The sequence below is a fragment of the Pongo pygmaeus genome, chromosome 3 (genome assembly GCF_028885625.2).
Source record: "Pongo pygmaeus isolate AG05252 chromosome 3, NHGRI_mPonPyg2-v2.0_pri, whole genome shotgun sequence".
Lineage (NCBI taxonomy): Eukaryota > Metazoa > Chordata > Mammalia > Primates > Hominidae > Pongo > Pongo pygmaeus.
The window spans coordinates 134,867,130-134,894,194 of NC_072376.2; the positions used below are offsets into that span (position 1 = coordinate 134,867,130).

The 27,065-nt window shown below is 36.4% G+C and overlaps 1 protein-coding gene across 26 annotated transcripts in view; it reads left to right on the forward strand.

Annotated features, from left to right (window-relative positions):
- The window catches only part of BLTP1 (bridge-like lipid transfer protein family member 1), a 215,674-nt gene that overhangs the window by 133,528 nt on the left and 55,081 nt on the right, over positions 1 to 27,065 (forward strand). For all 26 annotated transcript variants that reach the window (XM_063664090.1, XM_063664083.1, XM_063664080.1 and 23 more), the window contains 5 exons: positions 3,856 to 4,100; positions 6,363 to 6,468; positions 18,570 to 18,667; positions 25,725 to 25,910; positions 26,799 to 26,967. In XM_063664090.1, the coding sequence (XP_063520160.1) occupies positions 3,856 to 4,100; positions 6,363 to 6,468; positions 18,570 to 18,667; positions 25,725 to 25,910; positions 26,799 to 26,967 (804 nt within the window). The remainder of the gene's footprint in view (positions 1 to 3,855; positions 4,101 to 6,362; positions 6,469 to 18,569; positions 18,668 to 25,724; positions 25,911 to 26,798; positions 26,968 to 27,065) is intronic.

Consider the following 27,065-nt stretch of genomic DNA (forward strand, 5'->3'; position numbering starts at 1 on the left):
ATCATGAATTTTGTCTTACCCATTCTTTTGCTTTCCCATATGGTTTTACCATGTATGTATATACTCATAAATGATTTAAAGTTTGCTTTTAGCTATTTTGGACTTTGTTTATATGGAATCTCACATTTTTTAACTAGGAATTTTTTTATTTGACTAAGAGCTCCTTACGAGTTTATATATATAAAATGCCAGTTGATGGTTCTTTTTTTTTTTGCTCACTTTACCATTGAGTCATTTGTATTTTTCTTGATTCGCAATAATTCTTCATAAATTCTATATATTAACTCTTCGATATCATATGTTTATATGTTGTCACCTAGTTGGAGGCTTATCATTTAACTTTTTCTTTTGATCAGCAGACATTCTTCATTTTCATGTAATTGAATTTACCATTATTTTTCCTGTATGATGTGTATTTTTATGTCCTGAAGAAATGCTTCTCTTCCTAGGATAATAAAGATATTCTGTTACATTTTTTCTTGAATTGAGTTTTGCTATTCATATTTAAGTTTTTAATCTATCTTAATCAATTATTATTGTTCTTAGATTTGGCATGGGGTAGTATATAACCAGTGATCATTGTATATAACCAATGATCTCAGCGTCACTTATTGATTAATTTATTCTTTTTTTTCAGTGGCATATAATCCAAAAATTAGTCACATCTTAAGTGTTATTTTTAATGTGGGAGTCTATTTCTGAGTTTTCTACTCTGTTTCATTGATCTCTTTGTACCAGTATCATGTTGCTGCCTGACTTTTTCTTTTTCAGGAATTGTCCTGGCTGTTTTTGATCCTTCGCTCTTTCATATACGTTGTTTATTTTTATTTTTATTTTTATTTTTTGAGACAGGGTCTCACTTTGTTGCCCAGGCTGGAGGGCAGTGGCATGATCACAGCTCTCTGCAGCCTTGACCTCCTCAAGTGATCCTCCAGTCTCAGCCCTGTGAGCAGCCAGGACTATAGGCATGCACCACCACATCTGGCTAATTTTAAAATTTTTTGTAGAGATGGTGGGATTTCACTGTGTTGTCTAGGCTGGTGTCGAACTCCTGGCCTCAAGCGATCCACCTGCCTTGGTCTCCCAAAGTGCTGGTATTACAGGCATCAGCCACCATGCCTGGCCTCATAAACATTTTAGAATCAGTTTAAGTTCCCTAAAGAAGCCTGTTTAGATTTTTATAGGAACTTAATTGAATCTATAGATTTATTTGGGGAGAAATGACAACTAAACAATATTCAACTTTCCTATTCCTGAGTAAGTCTTATTTTTCTGTTGTTTAGCTTTAATGTTTTTGTATAAAGTTTAAAATTTTTCTACTTAAAGGTTTTTGTGCGTCTTTTACAAGATGTATTTATTTATTTAGATATCTAGGTATCTTGTGGTGTTATAGCTATTACAAATGTTATCTTTTGTAAAATGGCATTTTTCTAAACTGTTGGTAGTCTGTACAAGTGTGCTTGATGCTTTTATGTTAATCTGATACTCAGCAACCACATTAAACTATTATTACCAATAAGTTGTAGATTCTTAGGAGTTTTATCTATAGACAGTCATACTGTTTAAACAGCAAATAATGATACTTTTGTTTCTTTCCAACTTTTATTTCTTTTTCTTGCCTTATTGTGCTTGCCTTGTCCGATTTTCTTAAAGGAATCAACATTACATGAATAAGTCTGATGTCTGCTGTAGGTTTCTGCTATCAGATTAAGAAAATGTACTTATTTTCCTTCTATGCTTAAGAGTTTCTATGAAGAATTACTGGTAAATGTAATCAGATACTTTGTTCTGTATCCAATGAAATGAAAATGTATTGTCTCCTTTATTCTGTTAACATAATTTAAAAATATATACATATATGAATATATGCAGACATGTACATATTTATGTAAGTATGTGTATACAGTAGTCCCTGCTTATTCATGTGTTTTGTCTCTTCACGTTTCAGTTACCTATGGTCAACTGTAGTCCAAAAATATTACATACAATAAGATATTTTGAGAGAGACCATATTTACAAAGATATTTACAGAACTTTTGTTACAGTATAACTGTTCTATTTTGTTATTGTTGTTGTTAATCTCTTGTTGTGCCTGATTTATAAATTAAACTTTATCATAGGAGTGTATGTATAGGCAAAGACATATATATGGTTTGATAACTATCTGTGGTTTCAGGCATCCACTGGGGATCTTAGAACACATCTTCCCCAAATAAAGGGAGATTACTGTATATGTGTACTCCCATCTCTACCATTTTAGGCTTTCTTTATTAAGAGTAATTTTGCTGAACATTTAGACCTTTCTATTACCAGAAAGAGAAGCATTTTAAAGTAAATTTCCAGATTTGGCAGAGTCAGAAGTCTTAGGGCTTCAGATATTAGAGTCCAAGGCTGACAATAAGTTACACACATTTGGTAATTTATTCAGGGCACCCATGAAATACAGGGGTCCACAGAAGCAGCAAGTCAAAAGCCAGATAGGCAGTTTAGGATCCTAGAATAAACATATTGTTAAATATCCAGAGAGATAAGAACCCAAAATTCTTATTGAAATTGAAGGAAAGGGATAAAAACAGTAAAAGAATGACTATACTAGTAATAAGGGATGACTCAGTAACTGAGGCCTAGGATTATTTCAATCTTGGTGTTTTTATTTCTATCTTGGTGTTTTTATTTGGTGGTCTGCTAGCAATAGTAGTGGTGGTAGCGACAGTGGTAGACAGTCCCCACCCCTTGCAGCTTGTAAATGATAGTCAAGGAGTCTCTTGGTTGGAGTAGTGAGAGGAGATCAGGGCAGTCATGACTCATCTGGCCATTCACAGATGCCCCAGTTGGTGAGTGAGCATTTTTCTGTTTTTGGCTAACTCATTCCAGGTGCAAACATTAGTTAATGAATGTAGTGAATGTGACATATAGGAGATGACCCTTGCTTAGTATTTTGAAAAAAAGAGAATTATTTCTGGCTCAGTTGAGAGCAGTAGGGATATATAATAAATTATGTACATAGGCTAAATAGGCAATTTGATGATGTTTGAGTGGAGAGAATTGGTAACGTGCAGAAGAATATCAGTAGATTTTGTTGGTTTGAAAGGAGCATGTGTATGTACATTACATGTGTAAAGGGCAATAACAGATCTTGATTTTAATAAGGCTTCTCCTCATGCCCTCATAAAGTTGGAGAAATACGGACTGAATAATAGTAAAGCTGGTATATTTATATTTGTTTGAATAATTATGTGCTAGATTATTGATTTAAGTGTTTAAGGTCAATAGTAAACTAAAATTCATAACATATCCTTATTTGATATATGGTCCCAAGAATAATTATTAAGGTCAAAGAGACATATGTTTGTATAACTTTATACTTTATGAATGTTTCAGTGAGTACAATTTAATTGATTTGGCAATTTTAGCTACTTCCACACTGAATCAGGATCAGTAGACATATTGTTAACTACCTGCTATTCTCTATGAATAAAGCACTGTGTGGACTGGGGAATTTTTTTTTAACTTGATTAATTTTCTTGTTACAATTCTTCTGTAATAAGGGCACTTTATTTCTGTTCTACCTTCTATGAAATAAAGAACATAAGTGTTTTTCTAGTGCCTAACACACTGCCAGTCTTAATAAATAATACTTGCTTAATAATACTGGCTTAATAATACTTGCTGATTGACTTGCATATTTAAAGATAGGGAATATTTTATAAGCAACTTTAAAATATCCTTTCATATATTTCAAGATAGGTTTGGGAATATCCATGCATTTTTCTTAGATACCCTTTTTGGAAAAAGTGAGGAATGAATGAGTGAATGAACACTAGCACAAATAATAACTTTTCTCATTTCTTACAGGTGCACAGACAAGATTTACATTTGAGCTGCCAAATCACAGATTGCGTTTTACTTCAAAAGTTTCTGCCACAGATATGTCAACCATTCCTCCTTCTGCCAGTCTTAACCTTCCTCCTGTTACCATGTCAGGGAAATATATAATGGAAGAACATGATAGTTATTCGGATCAGGTGTGGAGTATAGATGAACTACCTTCTAAACAAGGTTACTATTTACAGGGAAATTATCTACGTTGTGTGGCAGAAGTAAGTTTACTTTAAAATTTTCTTACTCTTCGTAATTTAGGAGTCTTCAATATTTATATGTACCAAAATATGTAGTAATCCAAACTTTTAAGGTAAAGTCTTAAAATTATTTGTTTTCACAGAAGAATTCTATACCAAATCCAGTGTGTGTGTGTGTGTGTGTGGGTGTATGTGTGTTTTTGTGTCTGTTAGTCTGACTACCCTGTAGTTTTATTTACACATGCTTTTAAAAATATGTATTAGTTATATATTCCATCTCTGCAATATTTTCATAGTTCAGATGATTATTAAAAGCAAATCGCAGCTAACATTCATTGTGTGCTTTACACGCATTGACTTCTGCAGTGCTTAAGTAAATCCAATGAGGTAGAAATGTTTGTTCTCATTTTGTAAGTGAGGAAACTAAGCCTTAGCAAGGTAACAAATTCATACAGGTATACATAATTATTAAGATAATCTAAAGGTCATATTGAAAGATAAATTAGACTTACAGATTAATTTCTTTACTAAGGTTAAGTTGAAAGTAGTATATCTAATTCCATCATAATTTTTTCACTTTGTATAGCTGTCAAAAGTTTAACAAGCATTTGGACACATTTTTCATTTGATTTGTGGTAAGCAGGTCATCTGTTATTTTCCTAATTTGATATAAACTTGAAGCGAAGTAAACACCTTTCCTTAAGTCTCGAGACCTAGCTATCAACTGAGAGAGGCAGGAGCCACACCTCAGTGGTCTGCCTCCAGACACACTGTTCTGTGTCTCAGTTCACCTTGTCAGTTTGTCAAAAACAGTTGCAACTTTATGAAAAAGCAGTGTGCTATTTGTTTTATAAATTTTGTTCTCCAGAACCTGAAGCATCTATAAAATGCTCTTTGGGTTCTCTGATAGAAATATTATAACTACGGGGGACATATTTAAGTCTGATTTACCTTCTTAGGTCCTGCTTGCCCTGGAACCTCTCTAAGAGTTGGGATTTCTGTGTATGAAAAACAAGTGTACAAAAAAATAGTGTTCAGATTCTAACAAGTCAAAGATTTACTTAAAATATTTTAAAGTGTATCCCACTTGTACTTTCTACTCTGAAAACTAAAAGCCCCAAGCTCTAGTTTAGCAATACTATTATTAATGTTCCATTTAAAAGAAAATACATGAATACAGTGTACTGTATAATTCCTTGCTAATACTAGATATTAGAAAGGTATAAGTTTGTAACGAGGCAGAACACAATCCCAAATTTAGTAAAAAATGTATTTAATTTCAACCATTTCAAAGACTCTAAAATTGCATCCCTCTTAGAGTTGCCTATTTTACTATGGCGTGAAATAAACATACCTGAAAATAGTTTCTGGCAAATTGGTTTATTAACTAATTAGTTTATTAACTAAATTGCCAGAAATTTAATACTTTGTACTAATCATAGGACACAAATTATATTAAACCTTAACTGGGTATCTCTGATGATTTGCTAATTCACTCAAATGTAAGGCTGAGACCCAGAATTTTGTTGGTTTTTATTCATAGCTGCATCCTTAGCACCTAACATGGTACATAGAGTAGACAGTCATTAAATATATATTTGATTAAATAAATCTATTTTTGGCTGGACATAGTGGCTCACACCTGTAATCCCAGCACTTTGGGAGGCCAAAGTGGGCGGATCGCTTGAGGCCAGGAGTTTGAGACCAGCCTGGCCAACATGGTGAAACCCTATCATAGTGGTGGGTGCCCATAGTCCCAGCTACTCAGGAGGCTGAGGCAGGAGAATCGCTTGAACCCAGGAGGTAGAGGTTAGAGTGAGCCAAGATTGCGCCACTGCACTCCAGCCTGGGTGACAGAGCAAGACTCCGTCTCTAAATAAATAAATAAATAAATCTATTTTTACTTAACTCGTCTATGATTCTAAGACCACAAAAGTGGCCATTAAAATGATCATTAAAAGTAAATTTTACTCTAGGAGAAAATTTAATTTCAAAATTAGCAAATTAAATATATAACTTTGATTTGCTCCCCAGACTTCTCATACCTTATTAACTACTGTTATTAAAAAACAAAAAACAAAAACCATTTTGGGAGTGTACTATAATAGTGTCTGGCCAGTAACGTATTAGGAAGGCTGAATATTTTTAACTTTTCTTCAATATATTGATTTCAAATCATATAGAGATAATTATCTCTTTTTCCTCAGTTTAGGGTGATTTATGTAAGAAAAAAGTGTAAAGCTAATGTAATCAGTGTTAATCTAATATGATTTTGTCTGGCAGGTTGGTTCCTTTGAACATAATCTTACAACTGATCTTCTAAACCACTTGGTATTTGTACAGAAAGTGTTCATGAAGGAAGTTAATGAAGTAATACAAAAAGTTTCTGGTAAGATGATCTAGTACCTTATACTATAGGTGTAGGTTTTTATTCTCATTGACCGTGTGATATCCCATATGTCTGTGGTATAAGTGTTGATCCAGCATTTGGATATAGTTGTCAAATAACTCCTAAGAAACTGCATTCCTTTTATGGCTTTTCCACCTACAGTGTTTGCTTATCATTTTTGTCATGTATAATATACACATTTAAGATTCATAAACTTCAGAAAGCTCCTTTATGTTTTACCCTGAAAAAAGAAAAGCTTACAGTATGTCTATTAACCAAATTAATCATACTCATTTGGGAACAACATTTAGATAACTACTAAGATTTCAACCTTTTGTCTATAACAGATGATGGCTATATGCTGGCAGCATGGTAAATTGTCTGTAGAAACCCTCATTATATTTTTGCTTTTCCTCAAGAATAGCTTACAGTTGAGCTTAGTCATTGCTCTACATTTTTCACAAGCTAAAGTATTAGGGAATTAGGGTGAAAAGTTGACTCTGTATAACAGTTCTTAATGCTGAGTATTTTTTGTATGAATGTTATCATGTTAAAAGAATTTTTAAGCCACATCCATAAAGTGGCATCAAAAGGAGTTTCCTTTATGCTCATGGATTAATTCATTCATTTAACAAATTTATGAAGTATCTAGGTATTCAATTACAATTTTGATGAGTTCTGTGAATGACAAGAACAGGGTGCTATGAGTCTGTGTCATAGGAGAAACTAATCTAGTCTAAAGGATCAGAAAAGGCTTCTCAGAAGAAGTCGTATCCCAAAACTTAAGAAAGAAGCCTAGTTTGGCAAGAAAGGAGACGAAGAGAGGATGCAGGCAGAGCATATGTACCAGTATTTGATAAGGGTCTGAAGGAGGACAGTGCTCCTTGGATGAAGGAACTACATTATGTAGCAGCTGTGTGAGCAGCCGGTTTCCTTGATTCTCTTGGGCTAGTTCTGGTTGTATCTGAGGTTCAGGAAGCTACTTAATGATCATATTGAGGAAGCCCTGCAGAGCTGTAGAATTTTACAAGTTAGGTCTTAAAAGATCAGATCATTGGTAGCCATGGAGTTTTTCTGAAAATGGTTGACTAGAAATCATTAAGGAAGAAATAAATATATAGTAAGATTCCTTCTGCCACTGAAGAAGCCTTAACTTGGGAAACATACACAAGTTTTGGTGTGTCCCATTTACCTGGTAAAAATCACATTATGACATTTTTTATGATAGGAAAGTTGTAAGAATATATCAAGCTGGTAAACTTATGAGTTCTAAAGAATATTTTCAAGATGGTTTTATTACTGAAAAAATATAAGCCAGGCATGGTGGCTCACGCCTGTAATCCCAGCACTTTGGGAGGCCGAGGTGGGTGGATCATTAGGTCAGGAGGTCAAGACCATCCTGGCTAACACGGTGAAACCCCATCTCTATTAAAAATACAAAAAATTAGTCTGGCGTGGTGGTGGGTGCCTGTAGTCCCAGCTACTCGGGAGGCTGAGGCAGGAAAATGGCGTGAACCTGGGAGGCGGAGTTTGCAGTGAGCTGAGATGGCGCCACTGTGCTCCAGCCTGGGTGACAGAGCAAGATTCCATCTCAAAAAAAAAAAAAAAATATATATATATATATATATATACACGCATATATATATATACACACACATATATATATACACACATATATATACACATATATATACACATATATATACATATATACACATATATAATACATATATTATATAACACTGTATAATAATATATTATATATAATATATAATTTAAAAATAAATAGACTCTTACATGAACTAATCTTGTATTTCTTATGGTAAAAAAACAAGTGTTGTAGAGTTCCTAGTATCAGACTGTCAGGGTAAGCCTCTCTTAAGGTAGTTTTGATTAAAGAGAAAGGCTTAACCTTTAGATTATAGTGAGGAGATGAAAGTATATCCCAAGGTCTATGAAGAATAAGATGGACAAAGAGGACTGGAAATTAATATTTCTAATGATGAAGACTTGCTGTTTACTGTGAGAGAATCAGATGATAGTGAGAAAGGAGTGGCTAGATCTGCTTCTTGAACCATTTCTTTCTGACTTTAGCGACAGCCATGAACCTTGAGAAAATAGCTAAAGTGTAAATCACATATGATTTAGCTGGCAACAGGGCTTGATGGCGCATAGGCATTCAGTTATTCCGTCAAGGCCAAAGAACATAACAGAATATTGAGAGGGAATACTTTGAACCCTTGTAGCTCAAATTTCTCAGTACTCTGATCTCTGTATTGCTTCTTCCCTCTCCCATAATCTTCAGTTATTTTCCTTATTTTTTCTTATATTCTTCATGCTTTTCCATCATGTTACATGTAGTGTTAGGACATTTTCTATTATGTAGGAAGACTAATGTTCATAACAGTCATCAAGTTTGTTAGGAAAATACTTTTTTAAAAAATTGATTACCTTATTTGTCCACGAAGGACTTTCAAGAATGCTTGGGTTTCAGAAAGATGTAAGTAAGCACTGATCAAGTAAACAGAATAGACTGTTTTTAATGTACAGCCATGTACATCAAAAGTACATGTACAGCCATCTTAGAAGCATATAAGGAGGTTACCATCTTAGAATTGGGCCAGGTATATATTTGTTGATAAAGACATAAAATACTGTGGAATTAATGCAAATAATATAATAGCGTCTCTTATGGTTCCATAAGCTAAAATTATTGTGCAGTGTGTTTTGTGAATGGTTGAGCTTTTGCTTTTAAATTTTAAACTTTTCTTCTTTCTGAAACTAGATAAAAGGTATTCAAGGTCATGATAGGCAAACAAAACAAATAGGCCTTTAAGGTGTGCTCATGCATCAAACAGTTTTTTGTTTTTTTTTTTTGAGATGGAGTCTCACTTTGTCGCCAGGCTGGAGTGCAATGGCGCGATCTCAGCTCACTTCAACCTCTGCCTCCCGGGTTCAGGCGATTCTCCTGCCTCAGCCTCCCAAGTAGCTGGGACTACAGGCACGCACCACCACACCCAGCTAATTTTTGTATTTTTAGTAGAGACGGGGTTTCACCATGTTGGCCAGGATGGTCTCGATCTCTTGACCTTGTGTTCTGCCTGCCTTGGCCTTCCAAAGTGCTGGGATTACAGGCATGAGCCACTGTGCCCAGCCCATCAAACAATTTTATCTTCAGAGATGGATTATCAAATGAACAGATACAAAGCCATTATTTTTTTTTGTAAAACAACTTGAGTATAAGAAAAATTAAACAGATGTGAATATTCACAAAGCTCTAGACATTTAGAGTATTAGTATTACAATATTCAGAGTGAAAGTGTGCTAAGCAATGTAAAAATCTAAGATTATTTCAGATATGTTAAAACATGTATTTGTTTAGCAAAATGATTTAAGAGAATATGAAAAAGTGAAAGGCTTAAATTTAGACTGTCAGAAGAAGATAGTATGTTAAGGAAGTATACTGTTAGGTAATGTAACATGAAGATTTCACTCTACTTAAGTAAGTGAAAATTGAAAAATAATCTGCTTTTAACCAAGTGAAAAGGATAATTAAAAAGCATGAATATTAAGAAAATGGAAATTGATGAGATATTTGCCTGTTCATGAGAATAACTAGAGAAACAATAAGCCTATCCAACCAACTTGTATATAAATCTACAGGTCCAAATGAGACACATTGAAGTTATTTAAAAGAACTAATGGAGGAACTCTTGGTACCTCTGAGAATGTACTTCAGTAAATCATGGGTATCAGGAGAGGTCTCCAAACACAGGAAAATTGGGATACCTAACTTAAAGAAGGGTAGGAAAGAAGCCTCAAGGAACTGATACCCCAAACGCTAATCAAAAAAAAAAAAAAAATCTGATGTTTTTTACTTAGTCTAGTCTCCCTTAGGAAATAAACTCCTTAATAACACTTCTTAAGTCATGCTAATACTTTTCAGAAAAATATGAGGCTAGCTATAATTTCAAAATAATTTAAGCAAGTTAATAGCTTAATCAAGTATACAGGATATGATGCACTTAAACTTATATATTTATGCCATACTATGAAATAAAACTTGATTGACACAAAAGTAGGACGGTGGGCCAAGATGGCCAATTAGAAGCAGCTGTCGTCCAGGACTCTCACACAGAGGAATGAAAATGGTGAGTGAATTCAGCACTTTCAACTGAAGTATTCAGTTTCTTGCTTTGGGAGGGACTAGGCAGACAGCTCCACCACGGAGGGCAAGGAAAAGCAGGGTGAGGTGATGGCCTACCCAGGAGCAGCAAAAAGCCAGGGAGCCCCCACCCCCAGGCAAGGGAGGCTATGTGTGACTGTGTGACCCTGCTCGGGGAAACCAGGTTTTTCCCACAGATCTTTGCAACCTGTGGATCAGGAGATTCCCCTTGTGAGTCCTACCACCGGGGCCTTGGGTCTGAAGCACAAAGATGTGTGGAGTCTCGGTGAAGCAGCCACTCGGGCACGCACAGAGACACAGGAGTTTTGCATACTCTCGCCCTGGGAATTGCAGCAAGGCAGGAAATCCATCCCTGCATTCCCCTAGGAAGGCAGCTGAATCCAGGGATTCAAGCAGTGTCATTTTACAGACCCCACTCCCAAGGCAACTCACAAGTTAAGAACCACTGGCTTGGAATTCTAGCCGGCCAACAGCAGAAGGCTGGAGACTGCCTCAGACGGCCCCTGGGAGAGCCGCCATCTCTGCAGTTCAAGTCAGCAGGTCTAGCCTGCCTGCTCCAGGGAGTCCGGGCAGTCCGGACTGGGAGGAGTTCCCCACAAGACAGCATAACTGCTATGCCAGATTGTGGCCAGACTGCTTCTTTAAGTGGGACTCCACTATGCCACATTGTGGCCAGACTATTTCTTTAAGTGGGACTCCGGTCCATCCCTCCTCACTGGGCAGGGCCTCCCTGCAGGAATTTCAGCAACTCCAACCAGGGTTATACATACAGAACTCACAGAACTCTGATCTCTCCCTGGGGGGTGGGGCACTGCCATCTCTGCAGTTCAGCTGACTTAGCCATTTCAGCCTGCTGGCTCTGGAGAGTCCCGGCGGTCTGGATGAGGGGCGTTTCCCCCAGGGCAGCACACCTGCTCTGCCAAGGGGCAGCCAGACTCCTTCTTTAAGCAGGTCCTTGATGCCATTCTGCCCAACTGGATGAGACCTCCCAACAGGGGTCTCCAGACACCTCCTGTAGGAGTGTTCAGTCCAGCATTAGGTCGGTACCTGGGGCAGAGGCCCCAGAGGAAGGGGCAGGCTGTCATCTTTGCTGTTTCACAGCCTTCACTGATACCTGGTGCAGGAGGAACCTGGTGCAGGAGGAACTCAGAACACTAGAGTCTGGAGGGGACCCCCAGCAAACTGCAGCAGCCCTACAGAAGAGTGGCCCCACTGTTAAAAGAAAAATAAACAGAAAACAACAACAACATCAACCAAAAAGCCCCACAACAACCCCATTCAGAGGTCAGCAAACTCAAAGATTGAAGGTAGATATGCCCACAAAGATGAGAAAAAAAATCAATCCAAAAATGCTGAAAACTCAAAAAGCCAGAGTGTCTGTTCTCTCCCAGATGACTGCAACACCTCTCCAGCAAGGCCACAGGACTGGACTGAGGCTAAGATGGCTGAATTGACAAAAGTAGGCTTCAGAAGGTGGGTAATAATAAACTTAGCTGAGCTAAAAGAACATGTTCTAACCCAATGGAAAGAAGCTGAGAATCGTGACAAAACGTACAGGAGCTGATAACCAAAATAGCCATTTTAAAGAGGAACATAACTGACCTGTTGGAGCTGAAAAACACAACAGGAGAACTTCACAATGCAGTCACAAGTATCAACAGCACAACAGACCAAGTGGAGGAAAGAATCTCAGAGCTTGAAGACTGTTTTTCTGAAATAAGACAGGCAGACAAGAATAGAGAAAAAAGAAAAGGAACAAACAAAACCTCTGAGAACTATGGGATTATATAAAAAGACCAAACCTATGACTGATTGGGGTACCTGAAAGAGATGGGGAGAATGGAACCAACTTGGAAAACATACTTCAGGATATCCAGGAGAACTTCCCCAACTGAGCGACAGGCCAACATTCGAATTCAGGAAATGAAGAGAACCCCAGTAAGACACTCCATGAGAAGATCAACCCCAAGACACATAATCATCAGATTATCCAAGGCTGAAATGAAAGAAAAAAAGTTAAGGGCAGCCAGCGAGAAAGGCCAAGTCACTTACAATGGGAAACCCATCAATCTAATAGCAGACCTCTCAGTGGAAACCCTACAAGCCAGAAAACATTGGGGGCCAATATTCAACATCCTTAAAGAAAAACATTTCCAACCTAGAATTTCACATCTGGCCAGAGGTACAAAGAAGAGCTTGTACCATTTCTATTGAAACTATTCCAAAAAAATGAAAAGGAGGGACTCCTCCCTAACTCATTTTATAAGGCCACTATCATCCTCATACCTAAACCTGACATAGATACAACAAAAAAAGAAAACTTCAGGCCAATATCCCTGTTCAACATTGATGCAAAAATCCTCAAAAAAATACTAACAAACCAAATCCAGAAGCATATCAAAAAGCTTATCCACCACAATCAAGTGGGCTTCATCCCCAGGATGCAAGGTTGGTTCAAATCAATAAATGCGATTCATCACAGAAACAGAACTAAAGACAAAAACCACATGATTATCTCAGTAGATGCATAAAAGGCCTTTGATAAAACTCAACATCCCTTCATGTTAAAAACTCTCAATAAACTAGGTATTGAAGATACATACCTCAAAATAATAAGATATATATGACAAACCCACAGTTAATATACTGAATGTGCAAAAGCTGGAAGCTTTCCCCTTGAAAACTGGCACAAGACAAGAATGCCCTCTCTCTCACCACTCTTATTCAACATAGTATTGGAGGTTCTGGCCAGGGCGGTCCGGCAAGAGAAAGAAAGCATATACAAATAGGAAGAGAAGTCAAATTATCTTTGTTTACAGATGATAGGATCCTATATTTGGAAAACCCCATCGTCTCAGCCCAAAAGCTTCTTAAGCTGATAAGCAACTTCAGCAAAGTTGTGCAATGTGCAAAAATTGCTAGCATTCCTATACACCAATAACAGGCAAGAAGAGAGCCAAATCATGAATGAACTCCCATTCACAATCACTTCAAAGAGAATAAAATACCTGGGAATACAGCTAACAATGGAAGTGATGGACCTCTTCAAGGAGAACTACAAAGCACTGCTCAAGGAAATCAGAGAGGACGCAAACAAATGGAAAAACATTTCATGCACATGGATAGGAAGAGTCAATACTGTGAAAATGGCCATACTGCCCAAAGTAATTTACAGATTCAATGTTATTCCCGTTAAACTACCATTGACATTCTTTACAACATTAGAAAAAACTTTTAAAATTCACATGGAACCAAAAAGAGCCCAAATAGCCAAGACAATCCTAAGCAAAAAGAAAAAAGCTGGAGGCATCACACTACCTGACTTCAAACTATACTACAAGGCTACAGTAACTAACACAGCATTGTACTGGTACGAAAACAGACACATAGGCCAATGAAACAGAATAGAGAACTCAGAAATAAGACCACACACCTACAACCATCTGATCTTTGACAAACCTGACAAAAAACAAGCAATGGGGAAAGGGTTCCTTGTTTAATAAATGGTGCTGAGAAAATTGGTTAGCCATATGCAGAAAACTTAAACTGGACCCCTTCTTTACACCTTATACAAAAATTAACTCAAGATGGATTAAAGACTTAAATGTAAAACCCAAAACTATAAAAACCCTAGAAGAAAATCTAGACAATACCATTTAGGACATAGGCACCAGCAAAGATTTCATGATGAAAACTCCAAAAGCATTTGCAACAAAAGCAAAAATTGATAAATGGGATCTAATTAAACTAAAGAGCTGCTTCTGCACAGCGAAAGAAACTACCATCAGAGTAAACAGACAGAATGGGGAAAATTTTTTGAAATCTATCCATCTGATGTAGTATCCAGAGTCTACAAGTAATTTAAATTTACAAGAAAAAAAAATGCATTAAAAAGTGGGCAAAGGACATGAACAGACACTTCTCAAGACATTCATGTGGCCAACAAATGTATGAAAAAAGCTCAGCATCACTGATCATCAGAGAAATGCAAATCAAAACCACAATTAGATACTATCTCACACCAGTCAGGATGGCTATTATTAAAAAGTCAAGAAACAACAGATGCTGGCGAAGTTGCAGAGAAAAAGGAATGCTTTCACATTGTTGGTGGGAGCATAAATTAGTTCAACCATTGTAGAAGACAGTGTTGGGGCAATTCCTAAAAAATCTAGAAGCAAAAATACCATTTGACCCAGCAATCCCATTACTGGGTATATACCCAAAGGAACATAAATCATTCTATTGTAAAGATACATGCATGTGTATGTTCATTGCAGCACTATTCACAATAGCAAAGACATGGAATCAACCTAAATGCCCATCAATGATAGACTGGATAAAGAAAATGTGGTACATATACACCATGGAATGCTGTGCAGCCACAAAAAGGAATGAGATCATGCCCTTTGCAGGGATATTGATGGAGCTGGAAGCTGTTATCCCCAGCATACTAATGCAGGAACAGAAAAGCAAACACCACATGTTCTCACTTATCAGTGGGAGCTGAACAATGAGAACACATGAACACAGGGAGGGGAACAACACACACTGGGACCTGTCAGCAGGGACAGCAGGAGGGAGGGCATCAGGAAGAATAGCTAATGGATGCTGGGCTTAATATGTAGGTGACAGGTTGATGTGTGCAGCAAACCACCATGGCAGACATTTACCTATGTAACAAACATGCATATCCTACAGAACTTAAAATAAAAGGTTGAAGAAAAAGAAAAGAGTAGCCAATATTCAATACATAGATAGATCATAATAGTAGATTAATATTTTCTTCAGATTTGTTTTCATTCTTATTAGAGAAAATACTATTTATTATTTAATTGAACAAATAGCTAACTTTCAAAATCAGAATCATGTAGTTTTTATTTGATCACCTATTGTGTTGTGTTTGTTGTACCTCATGATGATTCCTAAATAACCTGAACCATGCTCTTGCCTATAGAGCCAAGAGAAACTAAGAACTCTCCTAGCTTAATTTCACCCTTCCTGTTAGAAAGTGTCAAGATATACATAGAGTCATAAACAATTTTTAGTGGCAGTATTCTAACAAATCCTCAAAATGTAGACAGTATTTCATATAATATTTTCCTCTCTATAACATAACTCATTCTGTATTTCAGAGTAGAAATTGAAACCATATCTTAGAAAACATGAAGATTCTATAATCCATTCCATAGTTACTTATTCAGAACTTTAAAAACATGACCCCAAACTAGGTGATGAGCAAATTACAAAGATATGTGGGTAAAAATTTTACTTACTTCTGTTTGGAACATTATACTTCTGTTTGGAACTTTAGGTATTTAAACATATAATAATAAAAAGATTTAAATGAATTTTTGATTAATGAAGAAGTTAAGTAGTATAAATAGAGGATGTATTGAGGCATAGGAATGATTTGAACTGATGCTTGAGTAAGTTCTGCTTTTTGATGATTGAGCGCCTTTCAAAAGAGGGACAATTTGATGAAAGAAAATAGCAAGAAACTGGGACTGAAAGACACATTTATTTGCTGAGAATGAGATAAGAATTGTGGGAGTATGAGGAAAATTATAAAGACTTGCAGTAATTGTTGTGAGGAGTGTGTTGGAGAAATGACAGAAGATGAACAGTTGGATCACCAAGCAACATAGGTACTTTATAATTGCGTTCAGGAAAAGACTGAGGGTTAGCTAAGGTACTGTTTGCTAGGATCCGCATATATATGGCCCTTCCCCTTAAGAATTCTTTAATTAGGGAAATTGCTGTGTAGATAAATTAATATACAGAAATGTGTATTTTTTGGCAAACATCATGTAGGAAGGAAGGACCAAATGCTGATAAGGGTGTATCAGAAAGAGTCTGAATAAACAAAATGTGATAAAGAACTTAGAAGAGCACTTGGCACTCAGTAAGCACTCAAATATTAGGTATTAGAATTGATAAATATATGCACTCAGTAACCAAATATTAGGTATTAGAATTTACACATATCTACTTAGGAGTAAAAAATGAATAAGAACAGAATGTAAGTGAGGGGATAAAGTCATTTAAGGAAAGTGAGCTCAAGGAACAGGGATGTGTAAGAGGGCTGTGGTTTAGAATTCAAATGATGAAAAGCAGAGACAGTAGTAGTTTAATGTTTTGGAAATAGCATTGAAAAGTAAGCTAAACACCATCTGCTACTGGATCAAAGGAATGAATGAATTTGAGATTTCCAAATGATAATGGCAACAAAAAGCCATATGCAAATGAAGTTAGAGAATCAGGGAAATGAAAAGCGTAATGTAAGACAGCAGAAGGTTTCCTGGTAGTAGATGGAAGATAGAGACAACAGGGATGGGAAGAGGTAGTTGATAGCTGGGTTGGGGGGGCGATATATACACACAAATACACACATACATATATGTATGTATGTATATGGCTGTAGGTAGGGTTATCAGTGATGAGGCTTAGGTAAGGGATGGTTGTAGATTTGAGTTAGGAGGCAGAGAGAAGTACTTAATTATGAGTTGAAGAAAAGAAAATGTAATCTGTGTGCTGTATATTTTAGAGAAGGATAGCTCAGAGAGGAAAGGTACAAGCGTACAGGCAGGCACTAAGTGTACAAAGACACATATAGTTTATTCTTCCAAAATACAAATATATGTTTTTTTGTTTTGTTTTTGAGTCAGTCTCTGTCGTCCAGGCTGGAATGTAGTGGTGCCATCTCGGCTCACTGCAACCTCTGCCTCCTGGGTTCAAGTGATTCTCCTGCCACAGCCTCTCAAGTAGCTGGGATTACAGGTGCCCACCAGCATACCCAGCTAATTTTTTGTATTTTTAGTAGAGATGGGGTTTCTCCATGTTGGCCAGGCTAGTCCCGAACTCCTGACCTCAGGTCATCCACCCATCTTAGCCTCCCAAAGTGCTGGGATTAAGGCGTGAGCCACCGTGCCTGGCCCAAATATATGTTAATTAATATGTTCTGGTATAACCGATCCACAAATCCTTAATACTTTACTTCCCATCTCTTCATCCATATCATTCTTTCATTCCCTTTCTGGTGTATTTATTCATCTTTATGTACAAAGGTCTTTTTTGGGGGGCCAAGTTATGTCCTTGTCTACCTTTTCTTGGTCTTATCTTGGATGTACCTTCTGTTGCCTGTTGCCTCTATTTTCTTCCTATTTTCTGTTCTAGTAAAAAACTAAAAAATATTTTTATCATAGTACTAACTAAATAGATTTTTGACCCCTAAATTTCAAAAGCCCAAAAAAGATTAATTTCTCTTTCAAAACAAACAAAATCTGCTTTTTATCTATTTTTGATAATATCTGTGGTCCCTAATAGGGGAAAAAAAAATTCCATCCCACCTATACAGACTCCCTGGGATGATGATAAACTCAACATATGTACAAAAAGATTAATCATTGTAAGATAGAATATTTGAAAGATAGGCAGGCAGAATGTTTTCAAATCAATGGAAAGAGAAGTGGAAACAGAAGTAAGATATTAAGATATTAGAACATTATTTTCTGTATGCCACATTGCCCAGGCAAAAAAAAAAAAAAAAAAAATGCTCTCTTAATAGTAACTTCACCACTAGGGCCCCTGCAACAGAATTGACATTATTAGTTGAAGAAATTAGTCCAGTTTACTTTTTTCCCTCAAATGTGTTTTCTGAGATGTATAAACACATGTTTTGGTTCAATAATATATACAATGTTTTAATTGAATATAAAATGTTATTAATAAATGTCTACATATGCAGAATTGTCCCTATCTTTCATATATCTGTCTCAGTTAAATGTAACTTAGCTAAAGATCTCTGTATCAGTGGTCAGTAAAAAGAAAATATTTTGTGAGGATTTTTTTTTTAGTGCACAAAATAGTTATTTTTTTCTTTAAATAAAAAATTGTCCCAAACTCTTCTTTCCTTTAGGTGGGGAGCAGCCTATTCCTCTCTGGAATGAACATGATGGAACAGCAGATGGAGATAAGCCTAAAATTCTCCTCTATTCCCTAAACTTGCAGTTCAAGGTAACATAAATAATAATGATACTTTTATAAAAATTTTTCTAATCAATTAATATATGCTTGTTATAGAAAATTTGTATCTTACATAAATTACCAAACAGAAAATAAAAATGATCTATAACTCCATCTACTCAGAGAAAAAGCTTTAACAATAATTATTTGAATATTCTTTAGGACTTTTTTCCTGTTAGTATTTTTATATATGCATATATTTATACATTTGAAAAATCATTGGATACCTTTCCATATTAGAATATTTAGATTAGTTTTATCTTCTTGAACATCTGTATTGTATGTTGTACAGTTGTAACAATTTATTCAACCACTCCCTTCTGACGAACATTTTGTTTTTCTTCAAGTACTGCTGTTATAATTTACTCTGCAAGAAATATTTTATGCACTTTTCCAGTTAACTATATTACCTTTAGAAGGCTGATGCAGGAGGATTGCTTGAGCCCAGGAGTTCGAGACTAGCCCTGGCAACATAGTGAGACTTTGTCTCTACAAAAAATTTGAAAAAACAAAAAAATTAGCCAGGTGGGTAGCACACACCTGTAGTCTCAGTTGCTTCTGAGGCTAAGGCAGGAGGATTGCTTCAGTCTGGAAGTTCAAGGCTACAGTGAGCTGTGGTTGTGCCACTGCATTTGAGCCTGGGCAACAGAGTGAGACCTGTCTTAAAAAACAAAACAAAGACTATATTATTTTAATAGAAAACTTAATATTTCCAATATTTAAGATACTGGTGTTCATAAAAGTTATTTAATTGTATTTAATGTATTCAATCCATTGAATACTAAATTTTAAATATAAACTATCAAAATGAAACATAATGGGAAAAAATTGCTACTAACATGAGAAATTAATGTTGCCAGTTTTATCAGTTCATTAGACATATCCTATACAGGCATACCTTGTTTTATTGCACTTCACTTTATTGTGTTTCACAGGTATTGAGTTTTTTTTTACGAATTGAAGGTGCCATTTTTCCAATAGCATATATTCACTTTCTGTGTGTCATATTTTACTAATTCTCACAATATTTCAAACTTTTCCATTAGTATTGTATGTCTGTTATAATGATCTGTGATCAGAAATCTTTGATGTTGCTACGGTAATTGTTTAGGGGCGCCAGGAACTGCACCAGTGTAGGATAGCAAACTAAATCGTTAAATGTTGTTGCACATCTCTCACTTTCAATCAAAAGCTAGAAACGATTAAGCTTGGTGAGGAAGATATGTCAAAAGCCAAGGCAGGCTGAAAGCTAGGTCTCTTGCGCCAGTTAGCCAGGTTGTGAATGCAAAGGTGAAGTTTTTAAACGAAATTAAAAGTGCTACTCCAATGAACACAGGAATGTTAAGAAAGCCAAACAGCCTTATTGCAGATATGGAGAAAGTTTGAATGGTGTGGATAGACCAGCCACAACATTCCCCTAAGCGAAAGCCTAATCCAGAGCAATGCCCTAATTTTCTTCAATTCTATGAAGGCTGGGAGAGGTGAGGAAGCTGCAAAAGAAAACTTGGAAGCTAGCAGAGATTGGTTCATAATGTTTAAGGAAAGAACCTGTCTTCATAACATAAAAGTGCAAACTGGGGATCAAGCTAGAATAATTGATGAAGGTGGTTACACTAAACGACAGATTTTTCCATATAGCCTTCTATGGAAAAAAGATGCTAGCTAGGACTTTCACAGCTAGAGAGAAATCAATGCCTGGCTTCAAAGGACAGGCTGACTCTTGTTAGGGTCAAATGCAGCTGGTGACTTTAAGTGGAAGCGAGTGCCCATTTACCATTCTGAAAATCCTAGGGACCTTAAGAATTATGCTAAATCTCTGCCTATGCTCTGATCAGTGGGACAACAAAGTCTTGATGACAGCACATCTTTTTACAACATGGTTCACTGAGTATTTTAAGCCCACTATGGGTCTACTGCTCAGAGCAAAGAGTCCTTTTAAAATATTACTGCTCGCTTTTGAATGTGTTTGCTCTTGCTTTTCTAGTTCTTTTAATTGTGATGTTAGAGTGTCAATTTTGGATCTTTCCTGCTTTCTCTTGTGGGCATTTAGTGCTATAAATTTCCCTCTACACACTGCTTTGAATGCATCCCAGAGATTCTGGTATGTTGTGTCTTGGTTCTCGTTGGTTTCAAAGAACATCTTTATTTCTGCCTTCATTTCGTTATGTACCCAGTAGTCATTCAGGAGCAGGTTGTTCAGTTTCCACGTAGTTGAGCGGTTTTGAGTGAGATTCTTAATCCTGAGTTCTAGCTTGATTGCACTGTGATCTGAGAGATAGTTTGTTATAATTTCTGTTCTTTTACATTTATTGAGGAGAGCTTTACTTCCAAGTATATGGTCAATTTTGGAATAGGTGTGGTGTGGTGCTGAAAAAAATGTATATTCTGTTGATTTGGGGTGGAGAGTTCTGTAGATGTCTATTAGGTCTGCTTGGTGCAGAGCTGAGTTCAATTCCTGGGTATCCTTGTTGATTTTCTGTTTCGTTGATCTGTCTAATGTTGACAGTGGGGTGTTAAAGTCTCCCATTATTAATGTGTGGGAGTCTAAGTCTCTTTGTAGGTCACTCAGGACTTGCTTTATGAATCTGGGTGCTAGCAGAAGGCAAGAAATAACTAAAATCAGAGCAGAACTGAAGGAAATAGAGACACAAAAAACCCTTCAAAAAATCAATGAATCCAGGAGCTGGTTTTTTGAAAGGATCAACAAAATTGATAGACCGCTAGCAAGATTAATAAAGAAAAAAAGAGAGAAGAATCAAACAGATGCAATAAAAAATGATAAAGGGGATATCATCACCGATCCCACAGAAATACAAACTACCATCAGAGAATATTGCAAACACCTCTACGCAAATAAACTAGAAAATCTAGAAGAAATGGATAAATTCCTCAACACATACACCCTCCCAAGACTAAACCAGGAAGAAGTTGAATCTCTGAATAGACCAATAACAGGAGCTGAAATTGTGGCAATAATCAATAGCTTACCAACCAAAAACAGTCCAGGACCAGATGGGTTCACAGCCGAACTCTACCAGAGGTACAAGGAGGAGCTGGTACCATTCCTTCTGAAACTATTCCAATCAATAGAAAAAGAGGGAATCCTCCCTAACTCATTTTATGAGGCCAGCATCATCCTGATACCAAAGCCTGGCAGAGACACAACAAAAAAAGAGAATTTTAGACCAATATCCTTGATGAACATTGATGCAAAAATCCTCAATAAAATACTGGCAAACAGAATCCAGCAGCACATCAAAAAGCTTATCCACCATGATCAAGTGGGCTTCATCCCTGGGATGCAAGGCTGGTTCAATATACGCAAATCAATAAATGTAATCCAGCATATAAACAGAACCAAAGTCAAAAACCACATGATTATCTCAATAGATGCAGAAAAGGCCTTTGACAAAATTCAACAACCCTTCATGCTAAAAACTCTCAATAAATTAGGTATTGATGGGACGTATCTCAAAATAATAAGAGCTATTTATGACAAACCCACAGCCAATATCATACTGAATGGGCAAAAACTGGAAGCATTCCCTTTGAAAACTGGCACAAGACAGGGATGCCCTCTCTCACCACTTCTATTCAACATAGTGTTGGAAGTTCTGGCCAGGGCAATTAGGCAAGAGAAGGAAATCAAGGGTATTCAGTTAAGAAAAGAGGAAGTCAAATTGTCCCTGTTTGCAGATGACATGATAGTATATCTAGAAAACCCCATTGTCTCAGCCCAAAATCTCCTTAAGCTGATAAGCAACTTCAGCAAAGTCTCAGGATACAAAATCAATGTACAAAAATCACAAGCATTCTTATACATCAATAACAGACAAACAGAGAGCCAAATCATGAGTGAACTCCCATTCACAATTGCTTCAAAGAGAATAAAATACCTAGGAATCCAACTTACAAGGGATGTGAAGGACCTCTTCAAGGAGAACTACAAACCACTGCTCAAGGAAATAAAAGAGGATACAAACAAATGGAAGAACATTCCATGCTCATGGGTAGGAAGAATCAATATCATGAAAATGGCCATCCTTCCCAAGGTTATTTACAGATTCAATGCCATCCCCATCAAGTTACCAATGACTTTCTTCACAGAATTGGAAAAAACTACTTTAAAGTTCATATGGAACCAAAAAAGAGCCCGCATCGCCAAGTCAATCCTAAGCCAAAAGAACAAAGCTGGAGGCATCACGCTACCTGACTTCAAACTATACTACAAGGCTACAGTAACCAAAACAGCATGGTACTGGTACCAAAACAGAGATATAGATCAATGGAACAGAACAGAGCCGTCAGAAATAATGCCACATATCTACAACTATCTGATCTTTGACAAACCTGACAAAAACAAGAAATGGGGAAAGGATTCCCTATTTAATAAATGGTGCTGGGAAAACTGGCTAGCCTTATGTAGAAAGCTGAAACTGGATCCCTTCATTACACCTTATACAAAAATTAAGTCAAGATGGATTAAAGACTTAAATGTTAGACCTAAAACCATAAAAACTCTAGAAGAAAACCTAGGCAATACCATTCAGGACATAGGCATGGGCAAGGACTTCATGTCTAAAACACCAAAAGCAATGGCAACAAAAGCCAAAATTGACAAATGGGATCTAATTAAACTAAAGAGCTTCTGCACGGCAACCTACTCATCTGACAAAGGGCTAATATCCAGAATCTACAATGAACTCCAACAAATTTACAAGAAAAAAACAAACAACCCCATCAAAAAGTGGGCGAAGGACATGAACAGACACTTCTCAAAAGAAGACATTTATGCAGCCAAAAAACACATGAAAAAATGCTCACCATCACTGGCCATCAGAGAAATGCAAATCAAAACCACAATGAGATACCATCTCACACCAGTTAGAATGGCAATCATTAAAAAGTCAGGAAACAATAGGTGCTGGAGAGGATGTGGAGAAATAGGAACACTTTTACACTGTTGGTGGGACTGTAAACTAGTTCAACCCTTGTGGAAGTCAGTGTGGCGATTCCTCAGGGATCTAGAACTAGAAATTCCATTTGACCCAGCCATCCCATTACTGGGTATATACCCAAAGGACTATAAATCATGCTGCTATAAAGACACATGCACACGTATGTTTATTGCGGCACTATTCACAATAGCAAAGACTTGGAACCAACCCAAATGTCCAACAATGATAGACTGGATTAAGAAAATGTGGCACATATACACCATGGAATACTATGCAGCCATAAAAAATGATGAGTTCACGTCCTTTGTAGGGACATGGATGAAATTGGAAATCATCATTCTCAGTAAACTATTGCAAGAACAAAAAACCAAACACTGCATATTCTCACTCATAGGTGGGAATTGAACAATGAGAACACATGGACACAGGAAGGGGAACATCACACTTCGGGGACTGTTATGGGGTGGGGGGAGGGGGGAGGGATAGCATTGGGAGATATACCTAATGCTAGATGACGAGTTGGTGGGTGCAGCGCACCAGCATGGCACATGTATACATATGTAACTTACCTGCACGTTGCGCACATGTACCATAGAGCCTAAAGTATAATAATAATAATAATAATAATAATAAAAAATTACTGCTCGCTGACAATGCACCTGGTCACCTAAGAGCTCTGGTGAAAATTTACAAGGAAATTAACATTTTTATGCCTAACACATTTCTTCTGCAGCTCATGAATTGAGTAATTTCAACTTTCAAGTGTATGATTTAAGAAATACATTTTGTAAGGCTACAGTTGTCATAGATAGTGATTCCTCAGATGGATCTGGGCAAAGTAAATTGAAAACCTTCTGGAAGGGAGAACACTTTGATTCATGAGAGGAAGTGCAAATATCAACATTACTAGGACTTTGGAAGAAGTTGGTTCCAACTCTCATGGATTACTTTGAGGGACTCAAGACACTTCAGTAGAGGAAGTAAATGCAGACAGGGTGGAAATAGCAAGGGAACTAGAATTAAACGTGGAGCGTGAAGATGAGACTGAATTGCTGCAATCTCATAATAAAACTTGAATGGGTGAAGAGTTCCTTCTTATGAATGAGCAAAGAAATTCCATCTTCAGATAGAATCTGCTCCTGGTGAAGATGCTATAAACACTGTTGAAATGACAAAGGATTTAGAATGTTCCATAAACTTAGTTGATGAAGCAGTGGCAGGGTTTGGGAAGGATTGACTGTAACTTTGGAAGAGGTTCTGCTGTGGGTAAAATGCTATCAAACAGCATCACATGCTACAGAGAAGTCTTTCATGAAAGGAAGAGTCAATCAATGACACAAACCTCATTGTTATTTTATTTGAAGAAACTGCCACAGTTACCCCAGACTTCAACAACCACTACCATGATCAGTCAGCAGCCATCAACATCAAGGCAAGACCCTCCACTAGCAAAAAGATTACAACCCACTAAAAGCTCAGATGATTGTTGGCATTTTTTAGCAATAAAGTTTTTGTTTTGTTTTTGAGACAGAGTCTTGCTCTGTCTCAGGCTGGAGTGCGGTTGCGTAATCTCAGCTCACTGCAACCTCTGACTCCCTGGTTCAAGCTGTTCTCCTGCCTCAGCCTACTGAGTAGCTGGGATTACAGGCACACACCACCATGCCCATCTAATTTTGTATTTTTAGTAGAGATAGGGTTTCACCATGTTGGCCAGGGTGGTCTCAAACTCATGACCTCAAGTGATCTGCCTGCCTCAGCCTCCCAAAGTGGTGAGATTACAGGCGTGAGCCACCACGCCTGGCCAAAGTATTTTTTAAATTAAGGCATATACAATGTTTTTTAGACATAATGGTATTACACATTTAATGGCCTGTAGTATAACCTTTTATATGCACTGGAAAACAAAAAAATTTGTGTCACCCACTTTATTGCAATGGTCTGGAACCAAACCTATATTATCTCCAAGGTATGCCTGTTCATGGTTTAAAACACGACTATTTTATTTATCATATACTGAAAGACTACATTTGAGTAGGTATATGTTGTTGATTTAAGATTCATTTTTTTCCTCCTAACATATAATCTGCTAGGGTATTCAAGTAACAGCCACTACTCCATCAATGAGAGCTGTAAGATTTGAAACTGGATTGATTGAACTGGAACTTTCTAACCGACTTCAAACCAAAGCTTCACCAGGAAGTAGCAGCTATCTGAAACTGTTTGGCAAATGCCAGGTGGATTTAAATCTGGCATTAGGACAAATTGTCAAACATCAGGTGAGTACAGAATATGTTGATGTTAGAACTATGGCTTTTAAATTTTGCACATCAATTTTAACTACCGTAACTTATGTATTATTATATTTACAAAAATATTTAATTTCCTAAAGTTTCTGATTATAAATTCAATGAAAACTCATTTACCTTGGCATTTCATTGAATATTGTAGCCGCATATTGTTATAGTTTAGTGCAGATGCACTCACATAAAACTTAATCCAGTATCTTCATAATCATTTGCTTGTAATTTTTTTTATTTTGCTAAACACTTTTTATTTCAAAGTCTTGTACTAACATTACTCAGTTCTTAAAATGTTAAGTGTATACCTTTCCTGTAGAATATTAGCAAGTTCTGCATATAGTAGTGTTAAATAAAGTTAAAAAACAGCAGTTAGATTCTCTGTTTTATAAAAATGAATGTTCACAGCTTATTGGAGATTTTTTTTGTTTTTATTTTGCCAAAAATTATTATGTAGATTTTAATCTTTTTTCCTCTTTGAAGAACCAAGTAGAAAAATGCCAGTCACAGTTTCAAAACTGAATCGCTGCATTAAAGATATGAGGAAAAAATGAACAAAAATTTCTTGTCATCTCTTAGAGGTTCTAATTATTTTGAAATATTTAATACATTGCTATTTAGAATATGGACCTCATCCTAACTTTTATATAAAGTTTATCTATGACTTCATATTTACCTCTTGCATGGCTATTTTGTATATTAATTTCAAGTGGTTATGGTACAGAGTATAAGGAATATACATTAACAGCTGAATTTGAGAAAAATGTATTATAGTTTTTTTGGTGAACAATACCATTAATAATGTTTAGTTTCATATTACAACTTTTCCCATTATTTTATTTGATTGAGCTTTAAATTTTATTTTAGGTTTATGAGGAAGCTGGTTCTGATTTTCATCAAGTTGCCTATTTTAAAACCAGAATTGGATTAAGAAATGCCCTCCGAGAAGAAATCAGTGGTTCTTCAGATAGGGAAGCTGTGCTTATTACTTTGAATAGACCAATTGTTTATGCACAGCCTGTGGCCTTTGATAGAGGTAAGATAAAGTCAATCACTACTATCCTCTGGGATCTAGGAATGCTTTGTTAATGCTAGATAAAAATCTTGTAGTTTACTGGTGTAAATGCTTGACAG